This window comes from Eutrema salsugineum, unplaced genomic scaffold (assembly GCF_000478725.1).
Source record: "Eutrema salsugineum unplaced genomic scaffold, Eutsalg1_0 scaffold_15, whole genome shotgun sequence".
NCBI lineage: Eukaryota > Viridiplantae > Streptophyta > Magnoliopsida > Brassicales > Brassicaceae > Eutrema > Eutrema salsugineum.
In genome coordinates this window covers 4,299,018-4,317,719 of record NW_006256867.1, presented here as the reverse complement: position 1 = coordinate 4,317,719, position 18,702 = coordinate 4,299,018, and the positions used below count along the sequence as shown (strand labels likewise).

General features: G+C 40.6%; 1 protein-coding gene and 1 pseudogene across 1 annotated transcript; both read left to right on the top strand.

Moving 5' to 3' along the window:
• The first annotated feature begins 5,140 nt into the window (after nucleotides 1-5,140).
• Nucleotides 5,141-6,700, top strand: LOC112088050 (annotated as a pseudogene).
• Nucleotides 6,701-9,685: 2,985 nt separating this feature from the next.
• On the top strand, nucleotides 9,686-11,314 carry LOC18021839. The gene is made up of 3 exons (XM_006404992.2): nucleotides 9,686-10,037; nucleotides 10,838-10,987; nucleotides 11,106-11,314. Exons 1-3 carry the CDS (start codon nucleotides 9,744-9,746, stop codon nucleotides 11,181-11,183), a joined length of 522 nt encoding a protein of 173 aa, XP_006405055.2. The 5' UTR covers nucleotides 9,686-9,743; the 3' UTR covers nucleotides 11,184-11,314.
• Nucleotides 11,315-18,702: the final 7,388 nt, after the last annotated feature.

The window sequence follows — 18,702 nt, the reverse complement described above, 5'->3', positions numbered from 1 at the left end:
TTTACATTCAAATCATTTGACATCTACAGTTGAAAAACATTTTTCTTTGGCTAACGATTTCAAATCCTTTTAAAAAATCAACCCAAAACTATTTGTAGTTTAGGTTTAGTTTGGTTTAGAATTGAGTAATTTTTGGTAGATTTTTCTATTCCATTCGGATTATTTTACAATTCGATGAGGGTTCAAGTTGGGAAATTTCAATTCGAGTTTAAACTTTTTTGCTTTTCCATCAAAACACTTTAACACACCAAAACCGTGTCTATTTTTACTTTTTTTGGTTCAACACTAAGACGGTGCATTTTTTTTTCATTTACCCAACTATTATACTATATGTGGCTAGTTGGAGAGATAGACTGAAAACCATCCTCAACTAATTTGGTATGATTGATTTGGGAAAAAATAAATCCTCTTCTTCTAACTTTTTTTGCAAGACTATCCGCTTGAACATTTAAACTTTTGGGGATATGTGATAAAATGAATTCCGAGTAACTCTTTCGAAGAATACAGAAAAATTCCAACTCTGTCATAAAGAATGGTCAATCTGTTGGAGATTCAGACATACTCACAAAGTCTGAACAATCAGTCTGAAAATGAACCAAAGTCATCTGTCTTTATCTCAAACATGACATAGCCCATAGCAGGCAATCTATCTCGGTGTGAAGAGCCGAGAGGCTTCTGCAACATCTTTGTAGTCCAAAAATCTCATTTCCCTTGCTGTCCTCCAAACTCCACCCGTAGTCGCTAAACAATCTGTGACTGATCCAAGAAGCATCAATCCGGCATATCGGGATCCGCAGGTCCTTGGGTAAGGATATCGGAGGCAGGGGGGGAGCCATCGTCCCAACATCTGTGTTGTCGTCATTTTCTGGTTAGTTCGCAATTCTACAACTTTCAGCTTCCACCTTTGCATGGAGCAAGATATCTTCCGGGAAAATTTTGTTGTTCCTTGGTTTCCAAATAAACCATAGAATCCAAGGATATACATCCTTTTTAGGATTTTTCATTCCTAACTCTTTCATTTTTCAAAAGACAAAGCTCATATTCTGGTAAATAGAGGTACTCGAGAAGAGGCCCAGAAGGGACAGAAAGTCCAATAACGCCCAAACTTGTAAAGACGGGAGACATAAAAACAAAAGATGGTTTATAGACTCCTCAGGATTCCCACAACGGGGGCAGAACTTATCCCACGTGTCGGTAAGTAAGGTTATGGCAAGTAACAACACACCCTGATAATGATTGCCACATAAAATGTTTCATGTTTCCAGGCGTCAGAGTTTCCAGACATGACTTTGAAGTACCTTGATACTCGGTTCTCTCAACGCTCCAGCTTTCCATTCTAACTTTGTCATTCTAATCAGATCATATCCCGACTTAACCGAGTAAAGTTCTGATTTGGTATGATTTCATGCATATCCGTCTCAACCCAAGAATTAAAGAGACATCCTCATGTCGGGAAAAATCTCTTAAAAAGAGAATATCCCATTGTTTCGTATCTTGGTGGATAAAAGAGTATACCAATAATCTTGGATCCTGGTGCCCGATCTGCGGAGCGGCTCTTGTCGGCCTAGCTCTTAAGTTCAGAATCCATGGTTCACTCCAAACTCTCGTGTCTAGACCCGACCCAGTTCTCTTCCTCAAGTCCATCTTAGGAACGGTTTTACGGCCATAATACTCCGCCACCCATAAGATGGTGAATAGACGTTCAAATGCTCTAAAGGATCGGACTGTCTGTAATATCTGCCTCTTAAAACCCGAGCCAAAAGAGATGAGGGGTACTGAATAAGTCGCCATAGCTGTTTAGCTAGAAGGGCTAAATTAAAATATTGTAAATCTCTGAATCCAAGAACTCCCATATCCTGTGGAATGCAGATTTTATCCCAGGATATCCAGTGTATCCTGCTGCTACTCTGTTTTGAGCTCCAGCAAAAATTGGCAATAACATTCCGTAGTTTATTAGTCATTCCTTGGAGTAATAGAAAGCATGACATGACATAGGTAGGAACTGCTTGGGCGACCGATTTTATTTGAATTTATTTTCCACTTTGGGAAAGATTGCAGACCAAGTATTGACTCAGTTACTCAGGCGGTCATGGACATAATAAAACACTTTCTTCTTTGATCCGCAAATTTGTTCTGGAAGACCCAGATACATACCCATGCCGCCCTCCGAGGTTATTCTGATGGTATTCTTGATGCCTTGCTTTAAATTCGAGTCCAATCTGTTCCTGAACATTATGGATGATTTGCCCAGGTTTAGTTGTTGTCCCGAGGCCGATTCGTAAGTATTAATAATCCTGAAAATCTCGGCTCTTTGCTGGATTTCAGCTCTACAAAAGAAGAGCTTATCATCGGCAAAAAGCAGGTGTGATACTTGGGCTACTTTCAACTCAGAAATATGTATTTCTTCCTCTTCTCCATTGAGTAGCGAGATAAGAGTCTCAGTACACAGAATAAAGAGAAAAGGGGAAAGAGGATCTCCTTGCCGTAATCCTCTTGATGGAAATATTTTTCTCCTCGGTTCTCCATTTATCAGGACTTGGTATAAGACCGAGGAAATGTAGAACATCACGAGTCTTACCCATCTCTCGGAGAATCCAAGCTTGATCATAAGGGCTTCAATGAAGCTCCATTCTACTCGATCATATGCTTTACTCATGTCTGTCTTGATGACCATGAAATTTTCTCTAATACGGTGTGTTTATAATTATAGAAATGTTAATTTGAAAATAAAATTCGATAATATATTCTTCAACTAAAATTTATGTTGATACATATCATAGCTAAGTTATGAAATCATCATGTGCCGTGGTTTGATAATTTGAATCACAATCTTGGAGATCAACTTAATATCTCTACATGTTAAACTAACAAATCAAGAATAAGAGAAATAATCACTCTTGAGACTTCCAAACAAGGGAGGAGCTAGCTTCATTGATGTGATCAACCAAAAATATGATAATACCTCAAGCAATGAAAGATAGCTGAGGGAGAAGACCGTTTATCTCTCAGACAAGCTCGTGGAGATCATGCACGATCTTGAACACAGCATCTGGTCTTGCTAGCTTCAACGCATTCCGCGACATTATCTCCAGCTCTTTCTCCATCCTGATCCAAACCAATCTGCTACAATCTTTAATATCTCTCTCGGTGATTTTGAGAATTTTCCACACCCATTGTCCACAACTTATGGTACATTCCCGGCCTCCTGCAAACCGAGATAGAGAAATTGAAAATCCATGAAGCAAAACTGTTTGCCTTTTGTTTTTTAAACTTGGACGTACTTACTTGACCAGCAATGTAATCGTTTAAGATGCTCGTTAACCCTCGTATCATTGCTTCAGCTATAGTTCTCGGACCAGCCTGCACATCAAAGCACCACCATACTAAGAGCTTCAGCAGGAGCCATTAAAGCTGCATTCATTTTGTAATTTGGAGATGAGTATGACGTGGGTTTCAAGTCCTAAATTGAATGGAACTCGATGATGGATATTTCAATTTTTGGTTTGAAATTTTCGACTAGAGTCTCTACTTGATGAGTGACAATGTTGTTTTTCTTCTGGTTTGTTAGACTAGATTCTTTAGGAAACTACAGATTCTGTCTAGAGTATTTGAATCATATGAAAGTAAATTTTTCTTGAAACATTTTAGTTATTTGGCCTGTGATGTGAGTGCAGTGGGCAACACAAGTTTTACCCTAGACAAGCTGCAAGTTCACATCAAACGATCGAATCCACAGAGATTTATGTGTTGAGGACTTCTAACTGATGCTTAAAACAATCGTAAGCCTAATCTAATAAAAAGGGGTTTTGGTTTGTCACTAAATCTAATTATGCAGAGAATTAAAAAGCTGGAAATAAAAACCGGTTGAAAACTATATGAAAAATGGCGCTGTGTTCAAGGTTCATCTTTAGGATTCCTGTCTAAAACACAAGGAATTTAGGCAACGATTTTCTATGACTCTGAAACTAGGATAGACACATGTAAGATTAGCCAACTCTCGTCACCCTAATCATCTAATCACTTGTTCATGGCAATTAACTCTCGCTCTCATGCCAGAACAAGATCATGCTTTGTAGATCGAAATCCATCTCTGCTTACGTATCCTCCGTAGGTAGCTTTCGTCTCCTACGACGGTGACGTCCATAAGATCCAGTTCAGGCAACCCAGATACAACACTCTCGTGGCTCGGATTAAACCTAGGATCGGATTCTGGGTGATCAATCAGGAATTACCGCTTTGAGATTTGGATGAATGGGATAATCATGTTAAAAATCAAAATCCTTTTACTAAAAACCTAGATGTCATTCGAACATGGGGTCCCTTTGGATTACACTTTCACCCAACTAGGTGACTACTCAGACATGGCCGAGGTAGACATCATCATCGGTTTAGAACTAAGAAGAAGAAAAGTAAAAGAAACGAAGTTGCAGAAAAACTTCTCTTATTGAAGACAGAGTGGCGATGGAGAGCTTCTACAAATGCATAAAAATAAAACCTAAAACTACAAATGAATTCTCTCTCAAAGAGAAGAAAGAGGCTCTCTTACAAAAAACTTAAAAGTGAGTATTTATAGTGTTTCTCCAAGTCTTGGGCGTCTAGGGTTTGTAAAATGGGTGCAGGAAGTGTTTTGGGCCTTACTTGGGCTCCTGAGATTCGTACATAGGTCCACCGGGGGTGAAACCTCCTGAGCCGCGGTGGGAAGAAGGCTGGCCGCGGGTGAGAGCACTTGTGCTTGACTGGGCTTGTGATCGACCATTCAGTGCATTGATGATATCTCGAGATCTAACCGTTGGATTGCTTTGATTCCAAATGTGTTGGAAAGCTGGTTGTCTCCTCTATAATGTCTCCAAATTTGGGGATGATCAGACGATGAGAAAGTCTTTATTGGTTACCAAACTTCTGACGGCCTGAATTTATCCAAAAATATACTTTTGCTCTAAAATGCACTCCAAAGTCTCAAGTTTCCTGAAAAGCCTTTCAGAACTCCAAAACATGGAAAAAACTTATAAAAAATTTAAAACTGAGTGAAAAGACATGCATAAGATACTGAAAATGATTCATAAAAGTGGTCAAAATCAGGTGTTATCAGCCTATAAGATCTTGAGCATTAGTAGTTTAAACTGCATTGTTTCTTGGACTAATGGTGCCGGTTTTCTCTTCTAATGCTGTCGAATCAACCAAAGATGATAAAAATTTTATGAATATATTGCATTGCTCGATGGAACCTTTGTTGATTGTGTTCTGTACATTAAGAGTGCTTGTCTCAGGTCTCTATTACAAATTTATGGACAGATCACACGCCTTGGCCGTTCAACCAGTTGCCGAGGAGCTATCATTTTCTGGTGAGACATGGAACCATGTGGAAAATGACATATTACGGCATGGCTCCACGTGTTATTCATCAATCTAATTTTGCTGCAACTTCGACGTTTATTTCCAGGTGAGATTTTAAGGCCTATTAGTTAGTTGGTCTAAATTCATTTGCACATAGCTGCAGTATCTACTCAAGTGTGAAAGTACTTAAGAGAACTGCAAAAGAGGAGATTTAGCTTTACGTTATTTTTCTTGCTTCTCATGACTTTTCCTCTTCTTGAATTGTCTCATCTGTTTTCATATTCATTCTGATTCCATTGTTTTGACTTACAGAGAAATTGAAAAAGTATTGATGAAACACCAGCCAGACATTATTATCATGTTCATCCGTTAATGCAACATGTCCCACTTCGCGTCCTAAAATCAAAGGGCTCGCTGAAGAAAATTATATTCACCATGGTTGTTACAGACTTGAGCACTTGCCATTCCACATGGTTAGTCATATCTCAGCGTTGATTCTTATCATCGGTATCAATCCCAGCTCAGTTCCATGGCGGTGTAAAAGATATCTGATGCTTCTATATTCTTCATTTGTGAATTAGGTTTCATAAGCTTGTGACAAGATGTTATTGCCCATCCAAAGAGTTGGCGAAGAGGGTACTTAAAGCCGGACTTAAAACTTCACAGACTAAAGTTTAATTTACGACCTTCCTGTTTGACCTTCCTTTGTGAAACCCACGTCCAAAGGTTGATCTTTCTTTTTCAGCTCCTTTCTTCTTGGCTTATTGGTGTTTCAAACTTTGAATATTGTCTAGTTTTCCAAAAATCATAGGTTGAACTACGAAGGGAACTAGGGATGGATGAGAACCTTCAAGCGGTATTGTTAATGGGCGGAGGAGAAGGGATAGGTCCGATTGAGGCCACATCACGAGCATTTGGTGATGCTTTGTATAATCAAAATCTGGGGGAGCCAATAGATCAGATTCTTGTCATTTGTGGGTCCAACAAAAAACTTGTCAGCAAATTAAGTTTGTTAGACTAGAAAATCTCAGTTATATCATTGCCCCTAGAATACTTTAAAATATGTCAATCAAAAACATATCTGATGCTAAGATAATCAAGGGTTACTTATAATTTCACGATTAAATTAATAACCCTAAATATTTGCAAGTACATAGATGTACGCTGTAGTACTTAGGAGTTGAACCATAGAGATTTTGAGTTTTCAGTACAAATCAATCAAAACTTAAGACTAATAGAACAAGCAAAATGTGAGGTTTTTGGTTTTGGTGTCACTAAATCTAAAAGCAATTGAAATAAACAAGTTGTAAAACAATAGGGAACAAACGCTGGGTTCAAAGGGTTTTCGCAGGGGTTCATGAACTGATCAAAAGACAAACAAATCGATAAAGGTAATCGTCTAGTGAAGATCCGAACTCAAATAGACACATGTAAGATTAGCCAACTCTCGTCACAATAATCATCTAATCACTCAACTCTCGCTCTCATGCTGCGAATAGAGCAATTAACTCTCATTCTTATGCTGCGAATAAGATCATGCATTAAAAACAGAATTCATCCACGCTCGCGATTCTCTATAGGTAGCTTTTGTCTCCTATAGTGATTTTGCTCGAACACTTCTAGATCTGGTAATTCAATACATCACTCTTGTGGCTCCGATTACTGAGATCAATTTCTTAGCGGATAGCAACAGAAACAACATAGTGAACAAGAATGAACGAAGGACTCCTAGAAGATTTATAACCCTAAATCGAATGAAACATATGATCAAGACATGAAATTCCCTTTGGAAAAATCCCTTTAAAAACCCAACTGGAAAATTACTTAGACATAGTTGAGTTCAACATCACAAAAATATTTAGAATTGCAGAGAATTGAAATAGACAAAGGTTAGAAACGAAGAACAGACTGAAGGAGGAGGGCAGATGGTGCCCCTCTTGGTGGCTCCTCTTCACGGCGAGCTTCTCTTCTAGGATTCCTGGTGAAAAATGTGGCACACCCTTCTAAATATCTTAAGAGGGGTTTATATAGTGTATTGGGTCATCTGGAATGCCTAGGGCTTGCAGGAATAGTGACAGGAGTGACTTGGGCTTTAAAGTGGGTTTCTGAGGCTCGGAATTTAGCTCCCCGCGGTCTAAACTTTCGCACCCCCGGTAAATGATGTTTTGGCCGCGGTGAGCTTCTGATTGTGTTGATATGCTTTCAGTGAATTGACCATATCTGAAGATCTAACCGTTGGATTGCTTTGATTCCACTTGCATTGGAAATCTGGTTGTCTCCTCTATCTTTTGTCAAAATTTGAGGATATTTAGACGGTGGGAAGGCCTCTATTTGTTACCAAACTTCCGACATTCTGAATTTAGCCAAAGTTACACTTTTTGCTCCCAAGTGCATTCATTTTGTCAAAATATCCTGAAAACTCTTTTGAGATTCTAAAACATGGAAATCAATTAAAAACCTTTAAAATTGAGTGAAAACACCTGCATAAGATATTAAAATTGATCCACAAAAGTGGTAAAAATCAGGTGTTATCAACTCCCCGAGACTTAGACCTTTGTTTTTCCCCAAACAAAAATCAAAGTTAGGAAAGAGGTTTGAAAAACGCAGGAACAAAACAATACTTCAGTGACCATGCTTCTAAACTAAAATCGATCATTATGCTCAAGTCAGGTATAATCTAGAAAATTCTCACCAAAATACAGGCATAACTAGTCCGTTGATCCGTCATGCAAAAATCTAGACACTTAAACCTAACTTCTAGTCAACTAGCTCTTAACATTCATTAAGAGGTTCAAGTGGTTCTCATTAGGACATTAGTAAAGCAATCAAGGCTAGGCATTTAAAAATGGCTTTTTCAGGGGTGAGGTTCTTAGTATTTAAGGTTACCTTTTTCTGGAGAGACAAGACATTATGCAAAACAGCAAGAGAGGATGGAGCTGTTGATATCCATAGTTTTCAGTCACATTCTTCTTGCCTTAAGATTCTTGATCTCCTTTTCTTCAGGTTCTTCTTATGACTCCCCCAGACTTAGATTTTTGTCCAGGTTTTAAAACCAATACTCACAAATGAATACCTGTAGCTTTTGCTTCAAATAATTTAGGCCATCCTAGACTCTTTTAGGCTTTTTGTTTTTTCTTTTCTTTCATTTTTTCATTTTTTTTTTAAAGCGGAAAATGCCTTTGGATGTAGAGTCTTAGGAGGCACAAAACTTACCTTTAAGTTCAAGCTTTTTTATGCTCTTTTTCCCAAATTTCTTCAGTCTTTCTTCCGAGTGACTGAAAACTATGTTGTTCCTCCCTCTCCTGTGTTTTTGCACATATCTGTCGATATAAACTAAAAAGAGATGCATGAGGTTGAACATAAAGGTTTTGGATAGAGGGTGTGGTACCAGCTAAAGATGAGCTGGCCATCTAGGACAACAAAAAGTGGTAACAATAAGGTGAAGATGTCCTAAATGTATATCATGATGCCTGCTAAAACCAATGATGAGAAAATTAGATGTTAAGATTATGTTCAAGTAAAATGAGCTAGTATATCCTGTCAGAAAAGATCTCCGTGAATAGAAATCCTCTGGTGAGAGTTCGTAGTGCAAGTACTCTAGCTACCGCCTAGTTTAAGACTAACCACAAAAAGGAATTTGCATGTAAAGTCTAGAAGAACATGGTTTTGTTTTTGGCGTTCCTGTTTTGAAGACTTTTTGAAAACTTTTTATGCAACACAAACTCAAAACAAAAATTTTGTTAGTAAGGGATGAACATCCTCCCCCAGACTTAACTCACACTGCCCACAGTGTGAAAAATCCGTGAGAGGATGGGATAATGATCAACTGAAATGTGGAATGTTTAGGTGTACATACCTGGAGATGTGTTTTCCGCGGTTCATGATGGGTTTCATGTTTGTTATATTCGATTAATCGGATGATTTGAATATAAGATTGCTCGAAGAACAAAGTACAAAAGATGATTGATATTCTAGGGTTTTTTCCGGGATCGGAAGTCTCTTTCTTTGGTTGATGCGAGGTCTTTTTATACTTCTCTTCGAGTCTCGAATTACCGCCACGTATCTCGGACCACTTCGTGTTGCGTCGTTCCGTGATCTCTGCAATATCTCTAAGCTGTTTGCAGAATATCTTCGATTTTGACCGGATATTTCAGAGTTCGGAGCTCGTCGAGTTGCACGTGCTTAGTTCCGCAAGTAGATTATTGGGCCGATTCCTGTATTTTGGACCGAGTTATATCTCGGTTTAGTCCGATTAATTTGTTGATTAAATATAATTTTTTAAAAATTATATTTATTTTTGGGCTTCTTCGGCCGGTCCCGATTGTGTGAAATCGAGCTCCCACAGAGATGGTCTAAGGGTCCAATAAACCAATTTGACGTTTTCTCCTCCTATCATCTTCCAATTTGGTATGCGCAAACAAAAACAAAAGGCAAAGACAAATTTAACTTCTGAATTTCAAAACCTCTCGGCGAGGAAGAAAAGAGAGGAAAAAATGGCGATTTGCATGTGTTGCGAGTCACATATTGTAGCGAAATCGATAGTGAATCCATGGAATTCGCAGAGAAGAGCGAAGCTAGGTTTTGTAGCGGTCGGCCGCACGGTTCGCCGTTCTCCGGCTACGGTCAGGGCATCGGCGGTGGATTCCCCTGAGAGTTCTTCCAATTTCGCTAAGCGTATGGAACAAGCCTGGCTTATCTCCCAGGTTCGATATCTTCGAAAACATTCTGGGTTTGCTTCGCTTCGGTGCTGATTCAATATGCTAATTAGTTCTCTCGCGATATTGTTAGTATTGCTTCAACTTGTTAATTTGGTATGAGTCTGTATGATCTTTTTTGAATCTGAGAGTAATCATACGAATTGACTCCCTTGTGTTTATCAGTTATATTTCACAAATTTTTAATTTCGTCGTATGGTCCATCATGTTTGATGTATGCGGATTAATGCATATAGCATTTCGTGTTATGTACTTATATCTGTGTTAAAATTGACAAGCTATATGTCAATCTTGTATGTAATTAAGAACTTGGATATGTGATGAAATATGTTAAGTTTTCACATTAAGAGCTAAATTATAAATCTAGTGAATAGTTTCATTAAATTCAAAATGTCTTGTACCTTGGACCTGCTAAACCTGGAAAATCTTTCCTTGCAACTTTTGGGTTTGTCTCAAATTCAGAAGCTTTATTTTCTTGGTCTCTGTTCTTGTTCTTTGTGACATATGATTATGCCTTTTTACCTGAAACCATGAAACTAATGCCTCTGAACTTAGTGTAGTTTTGAAAATATAAGATATCTGCTTTTTTTCCCGATATTGGTCTTACATGTTTGGTCCTCTTGTTGTTCCAATAAATTTTTCACAAGATACGATTTCTGAAGCCTCTTATCTAGCATTTGAATTTCGTGTGCAGTTCTTTAGAGATCAGATTACTCTTGTTTCCGGGCTTGACAAGACCTATGTTCCAGTTCAATGATTTTTGTCAGTCTTCTTTCTATTTATTGCAGCAACCAAGACCTGTTGGATGTTCATCGTGCGATTCAAAGGGTCACGTTGAATGCAAATGGTGTGCGGGTACAGGATTTTTTATCCTTGGTGATAACATGCTCTGCCAGGTTCCCTCAAGGAATACTTCTTGCGTTATCTGCTCCGGAAAGGTTAGTAATCCAACTTAGTGGTTAATCGTTTTCTCTGTCCTCAAGAATTACTTGTAGTGTTTTCTAGGTTTATATAGCCTCACAAGTTTGAAACATTCGATTCTTTTGGTGGTTTTAGGGTTCTGCTTGCTGTAGCGATTGCAAGGGAACTGGGTTTCGTGCCAAGTGGTTGGAAAAGCCTCCAGTGCCGTTGTAGATGATGTTGAACAAAAGCAATTTTTTTTTTACAGAGCAAAAATGTTTACTTTGATTCAAGTGGATTTTAATATATCTCTGTACATGTATTGTCTATAAATATGTCATACGTTCACTATTATTTTTCTCAATTTTTTTGGATCCAAAAAAAAAAAAATCATTTTAAGTCATTTCCCCTTGTTCTGTTTGTACAAACAAATTTGATTTCATTTGAAGCTAATTCATCTATACTTAAGGAGAATAGGAGATCCAGAAGGCAAATTAGGGTTTCTTGACTTTGCGGCCACGCTTCGGCCAGCAGAGATGGCAGCGTCGAGACAGAAGGTCCCCACGTCCCCGGAGAAGGTTCAGGAGTCGACGACGAATGAGGCAGTGGTGGAGTTGCTTGATACGGGAATGGATATTGGCGGATTGGATTCAAAAGAGAGCGATGAGGGCAAACTGGAAGAACATCGTTCTTTAGCAAATGGCAGTGCGATCGCACAGACAAGGAGCTGCCGGTTAAACAGTGGAATGAGGTGGTGAAGAAGAAGGAAGTTATGCAGCGGTACGACCCGGAAGCAGATGGTGCTAGGGTTTTCCGTGTTCCGAATAATATACTGGATGAGGCTCGGGATGATTGCATCTTGGGGAAGTTTCTCAAAACTGCTCCTCATGTTGGATCAATCCATATGACGGTGAACAGAATATGGAACCTTGGAAACAAAACAAAGAAGATCGATGTGTATGTGGTCAATGATACAACGGTTAAATTCCGTATCGCTGACAAGGGTATGCGAGAAAGGGTTCTCAGGCGTAAGATGTGGAATATTAAGGACACTCCGAAGCTAGTGTTGAAGTGGAGTCCGGTCGCGGAGGAAGCGCAGCCGGCTATGCAGTCGATTCTTCTGTGGGTGATCCTGAGAAACGTACCGAGAAAGTTATATAATTGGAAGGGACTTAGCCTCTTAGCTAGTCCGGTGGGAACGAAAGCAGCTGCACCCAGATACCGTGTGGGTGAAGGAGTTCGATGTTGCAAAAATTGCAGTTGAAGTGGACCTAACCAAGTCGCTACCGAAAGCTCATTGCTTTGAGGTAAAGGGTAAAACAGTTAAGATTGCGTATGAATTTCCCTGGTTACCGCCACATTGCTCTATCTGTGGTGGTTGGGGTCACATTGGTAAGGAATGCAAAGCAGAGAATGGGCCTGTTAGAATTCTACGAAGAGATGAGGAAGTTTCACGACAATCTGATTTGCAGGTAGCGGTTGCAACAAACACAACGCCAAAGCGAAAACAACAAAGTGCTAGAAAGCCATCAGCAGAAACGCCGATGGTGGAGAAAGCCATTAGCACCTTGCTATCCTCTGTTTCGAAGCAGAAGGGGAAAGAAATCGATATCACAACTGTTACAATGAGTCACAAGGAAAACGAATGTCAGGAAGTCGGATCAGTGGTGGAGAAGCCTGCTTCGTCGAATCCTGAAAAAGAATGGGTATCACCATCAAAGGTGTCACATAAGCAGAACACAGTAACGGAACAGATAGAGAACTTCTCGTCAGCTCTGGCCTGATGAATGCTGATGATCAGGAGGATGAGAGGGACGAATGTGGCTCTGATCAGATTCAGCAAAGTACTGAAGCCGACGAGGTTGTGGAGGGTAGTTTGGCAAATTCTCCATCGGGATCAGATGGTCATGAGCACAGGGTAGAACTGAATGAAAAAAATGTCGACATGAGCTTGGAAACAGAACCGGCAGGGAATAGACAAAACCTGCAGTAGGCAGCCAAGACTGCACATCGGTTCGTAGCTAACACCCAGATACCACGTCCTAACACTGGTAAATCGGGGAAGAGGGGGAAGAACACCAAAAAACTTAATCCATAATGACAAGGTTTTTTTGGAATGTTCGAGGTTCTAACAAAAATGCAAACATAATGTGGTAAAAGAGTGGGTTCGTGGCAATGCTATGAAGTTTGGGTGTCTTTTAGAAACTCGAGTAATGGAGGGCAAATGTGCGAAGATAACAAATTTGGTATTCCCCAGCTGGTCTATTGTATCCAATTATGAATATAATAGATTAGGTAGGATCTGGGTGGTGGGGGAAAAGGATATTCAGCTGTCCGTTATTCAAAAAAGTGGACAAATGATAACGTGTTTAGTGGCTACAGATGATCAGAATGAGGACATTCTCTGTTCTTTTGTCTATGCTGAAAATCTGGCTTCGGAGAGGAACGCTTTGTGGGATGAGATCAAGCTTGTTCACGACTCGGGTATTAGCAAGAACAAGAGGTGGATGATATGTGGTGATTTTAACGAGACTTTGGCGAGTACTGATCACTCGAGCCCCAATTTGGTTGTAGATGCGCAGGGCTCTCTGGACTTTCAAGAGGTTACTCGATATTGCTCTTTAGTTGACATGGGGTTCCATGGTCCTTGGTTCACTTGGAGCAATAAGAGAAGTGATGGGTTGGTTCACAAGATATTAGATAGAGTTTTAATCAATGAGGAATGGCTTGTCACTCAACCCCGATCTTACTGTGTTTTTGAGGCTGGAGGATGCTCAGATCACCTTAGAGGTCGGATTGTTTTGGACGACACAAAACAGGATATCAAAAAACCCTTTAAGTTTATCAACTCGCTGGCTCAAGCACCAGAGTTCTTACCTGCGATCAAGGAGGAATGGGATCGATCTGATGCCTTGTTCCACTCTACCTCAGCGCTGCATAGATTGACAAAGAAGCTCAAGGATCTAAAACCAAAGCTGTGCAAAATGTCCAAAGCAACGGTCTAGTGACTTGGAGAAGCGAACGAAGGAGGCGTTTGGCGATTTATGTAGCATGCAGGACGCAAATGCCTAGAATCCATCGAGTTCTGGCATGGAGGCTGAAAGTGCAGCACTGGCTAAATGGGAACATCTTTATGAATTAGAGGAGAGCTATCTTCGACAAAAATTCAAGCTCCACTGGATGAACTTGGGAGATAAAAGCAACAAAATATTTTTCAGAGCAGTTTGGATCAGGGAAGCACATAATACAATTCGTGAGATAGTTGATGTTAATGGGACTGTGCTTAAGGATCAGAGTGATATAAAGAATGAGGCAGAGAGGCACTTCCGGGAATTCTTAGCCTATGAGCCATCAGATTTAGCGGCATTGATGTTGATACCTTGAGGGATCTACTGGGTGTAAGTTGTAACACTGCAGAGTGCGACTTACTAACACGCGAAATCACGACTGAGGAAGTGAAATCGGTGCTCTTCGCCATGCCGAACAACAAAGCGCCAGGGCCTGATGGATTCACCACTGAGTTCTTTAAGGGTACCTGGCCGATAATAAGGTCTGATGTAACGGTTGCTATACAGTCTTTCTTCAGGTTAGGGTTCCTTCCAAAAGGGGTAAACTCAACCATCCTAGCACTGATCCCGAAGAAGAATGATGCAAAGGAAATAAGGGATTACAAACCAATATCATGTTGCAATGTCATGTACAAACTGATTTCTAAAATCCTTGCAAACCGTTTGAAGTGTATCCTCCCAAATATCATTGCACCGAATCAGAAAGCTTTTGTGCAAGACAGACTTCTCATTGAGAATGTTCTGCTTGCATCGGAACTTGTCCAGGACTATCATAAGAGCCACCATCAGCCTTGTTGTTCGATGATGATCGACATTGCCAAAGCTTTTGATACGGTGCAATGGAATTTCTTACTTAATATTCTAGCTGCGCTGGGGTTACGGAAAAGTTTATTCACTGGGTCTCAAGATCAGCATTCCAAAATCTACAATTTTCCTGGCAGGTGTATCTGAGGAGCATCGAGCTGCAATAGTGGAACGATTAGCATTTGCTGTAGGCATATTACCAATGCGATACTTGGGCTTACCATTGATGACAAAAAGCATGTCAAGAGAGGATTATGCGCCTCTTGTGGAGGGAATTCGAAAGATGATTGGTTCGTGGACTGCTAGGAACCTCTCTTATGCAGGGCGGTTATAGCTGCTGAAATCGGTTGTGTCAGGACTTTCAAATTTTTGGATGTCAGCCTTCTGCTTGCCCAGTAGCTGCATTCAAGAGGTGGAGTTTCTATGTAGTGCTTTCTTGTGGTCTGGTCCATCGCTGAATCATCGGAAAGCAAAGGTTGCATGGCAGGATGTTTGTAAGCCTAAATTGGAGGGGGAGTGGGTATTCGGTCGCTGCGAGAGGCCAACAGAATGAGCTGTTTACGCCTCATTTGGCGTTTCTTGTCGAACAAATCATCTCTTTGGATAATGTGGACTAAGGAAAATCTGTTACGGGGGCGATCTTTCTGGTTTGTACCTCGACAACCGCAACATGGATCATGGACATGGAGGAAGATGCTGAACATGAGAGATGTGGCAAGAAACCTGCATCGCATAAGAGCAAATAATGGGGAAGAGATCTCATTTTGGTTTGACGCTTGGAGTCAGCTGGGTAGGCTAATTAACATTACGGGCACCTAGGGTTTTGTACCACTTGGTGTTCCTGTCTTCTCAACATTAGCTTCAGTTTGGCGTTCTCATCGCAGGAAACGGCATCGGCGTGATGATCTGAACATTATTGAGGATGTCATTACTGATGCGGCATAGCACAGGAATCACAGAGCTGACCAACACTTGTGGAGGACGAAATCGGGCCTGTACAATATCAAGTTCTCTTCCAAGCATACATGACACAACATCAGAAGCCCAGCACCCAAATAAGTGTGGAGCTCTATGGTCTGGTTCACAAATGCGACTCCTAAATATGCTTTTATAGCATGGCTTGCCATGCTGGATCATTTATCTACAGGGGAAAAAATGTTGCAGTTGGGACAAGGTGCTTCCGCGACATGTTCATTCTGCTCAAGTGCCTTGGAAACAAGACAGCACTTATTCTTCGCTTGCAGTTACTCGAGGGAGGTTTGGGGCACCCTAACTCGAAGGCTTCTTGGTGATTGTTATTCCCACCAATAGAATGAGGTTGTGATCCTCTTTAGTTCTAACAATCTGGACAGAGTAACTCTGTTTCTCACAAGATACATATTTCAAGCAACTCTTTACGGGGTGTGGAGGGAACGAAAAAATCACAGGCATAGAGATATTCCCATATCGGCACAGCATGTGGTAATTACTCTGGATAAAATAATGAGGAACAGGCTGAGCTCAATGCGTATGGCAGGACTTCATGAGTTTGATAGTGGCCTAAAGACTTGGTTTGCAGCTCGGCGATGATACTGTGGCAAAAATCATCTTTTGTAATAGCTTCATGATTTTATTTCTTTCATTCTTTTTCAGCTGAAAAACAAATGTAAAGAAAACTGTTTTTTTTTTACATTTATTTTAACAAATTTTCAAAAAAAAAAAAAGAAGCTGATGGTTTGTTTGTGTTTCTGAATAGAAATTTGTATTTGGAAAGGAAATTATCATACCAACGAATAATTTTTGCTAGAACCTATCTCGAACATAAGCAACCTTTTGCGACTATTTTGACATCTATGGGCCAAGAGATGGGGTGGCTAGGGTTTTTTGGGCGATTTCTCTCTGTCTGATGCCGCTTTCCTCGATCTTAATTTAGTGGTTTGGAAGTTCATTCAGTGTAGATCTGAGCTCTCTCACTGTGCATTAAGCTGTCTTGGCTTTAGTTTTGGTGCCCTTTGGCTGATTTTCTCCCTAATTTAATGTATCGCCAAAAGAAGAAAAAGGAGTTATCCCTAAGGGAGGAACTGGAAGAACGAGGGCTTTTGGAGGATGGCGATCCGGTGGATATCCCAAATCTGGAGAATGAAGATCTTATCGAAGAAAACTCGATGAGAATATTGTGCATTGCCTAAACCCGACGATTCATAAGGTTGGAGGCCTCGTCAAAGCTTTGCCTCCGATATGGGGCTTGGAGGATAGAATTCGGGGAAGAGGCGTTGGGGTGGACAAGGTGCAGTTCATCTTTCAGTGTGAACGGGATCTCCAGTTTGTGTTAACAAAAGAATCCTAGTTCGTCAACAAGTGGATTGACTCATTGGATCAATGGGTTCCAAATCTGGAGCCTGAGTTCCTAAATCTGATCCCTTTTTTTGGATTCGTATCAAAGGTATTCTCATCCATCTTCTAAAGAAGCAGGCTGTTGAAAGTTTAATATCCCCTCTTGGGAGAGTGGATGCGTTGGAATTACATGCTAAAAACTCCGATTCGCTGGAGTATGTTCGAGCCCATGCATAGATTAAAGCAGATGCGCCTCTCCAATTTAGGAAGCCTTCCAGATTTAGTACGGGAGAAACAGTAGTCTGCGAGTTAACTTATGAGAAACTCCTAAAAGCATGTTTTCTTTGCAAGAGGCTCACGCATGATCAGGAGGAGTGCCATTTCCATGTTGCGGAGGAAGGCACTTCGAGACGTTTTAACTCAAGAGGCGAGGATCTGAGAAGAGGTAAATCGAGGCAAGCAAAAGGAAAAGAGGTGATGGGGGAAGCTCAGGGAAAGGATAAGATGGAGGTGCCTAAAAGAATCTCCACTACCATCTCTATCTCTGAACCTGTTCCCAGTGCAAAAAATGTTAAATCCCGACTTTCTAGTAGAAAATCCTCGGAGAGTCAAAGGGTCGCAAGGTATAAAGAGAAGAGGGCTCCTAGGATGCAATGGAGGAAGAAAGAAGTTCAGGGCACCACGGTGAGAGTTGAAGGCGGGAGCTCAACAAATGTGAACGAGTCGGTCCATTCTACACAGGGGAAGTTGAAATCATCTGAAAGTGTAGACCATGGGAAACATAAGAGTTCAAGTACTGATCACTCTGGATCGCACCACTCCCAGTCTGTTTTTTAGAGGCTGGGTTCCCTTAAATCAAACTCGGGAAGCAAGAAACCCAGTAATTAAAAGATCTATGATGGTATGACCACTAACAACCGCGTGCAAATGAGAAGAAGTAGTGGTGAGGGGGTCAATATTGACTCTTCCAGTTCACCGTCGGTTTTTGAAAGACTGGGTTCGGGGAGCTCGGATACAAGCTTTATGGATTTTGTTTCCCTAAAGAGACGTCATAACAGTGGGAGTGACGAAAGAAGAATGAAGAAGGCAAAATTAGGAAATGAAGAGGACTCGCCCGGTGGACACTCTGTTTTTTAGAGACTCGGTGGCTTTGATCCAGGGAAAAAAGTTTGGCTCGAGGAAGGAAAATTTCATTATGCTTGTGTGGTAGGTAAAAGCCCAAATCACTTTACCGTGCCAAAGGTTGGTGATGCGGGAAAATCCAAGGAAGATGGGTTGATGGTTAATATTAACCCCTCGAACACCCAATGAGGATCTTGAGCTGGAACTGTCTGGGGGTTGGGAATACCCCAATAGTTCGTCGCCTGAGGGAAATTAGGAGTAGATATTTCCCTGAGGTTACATTCCTATGTGAGACGAAGAATAAAAGGAGATACTTGGAAAATGGTGTTGGCCACCTCGGTTATTATGATTTATACATGGTGGAGCCTGTAGGTTTGAGTGGTGGATTGGCTCTGCTTTAGAAGAATTCTGTGACGGTCAAGATTCTCTATTCGGATACAAGATTA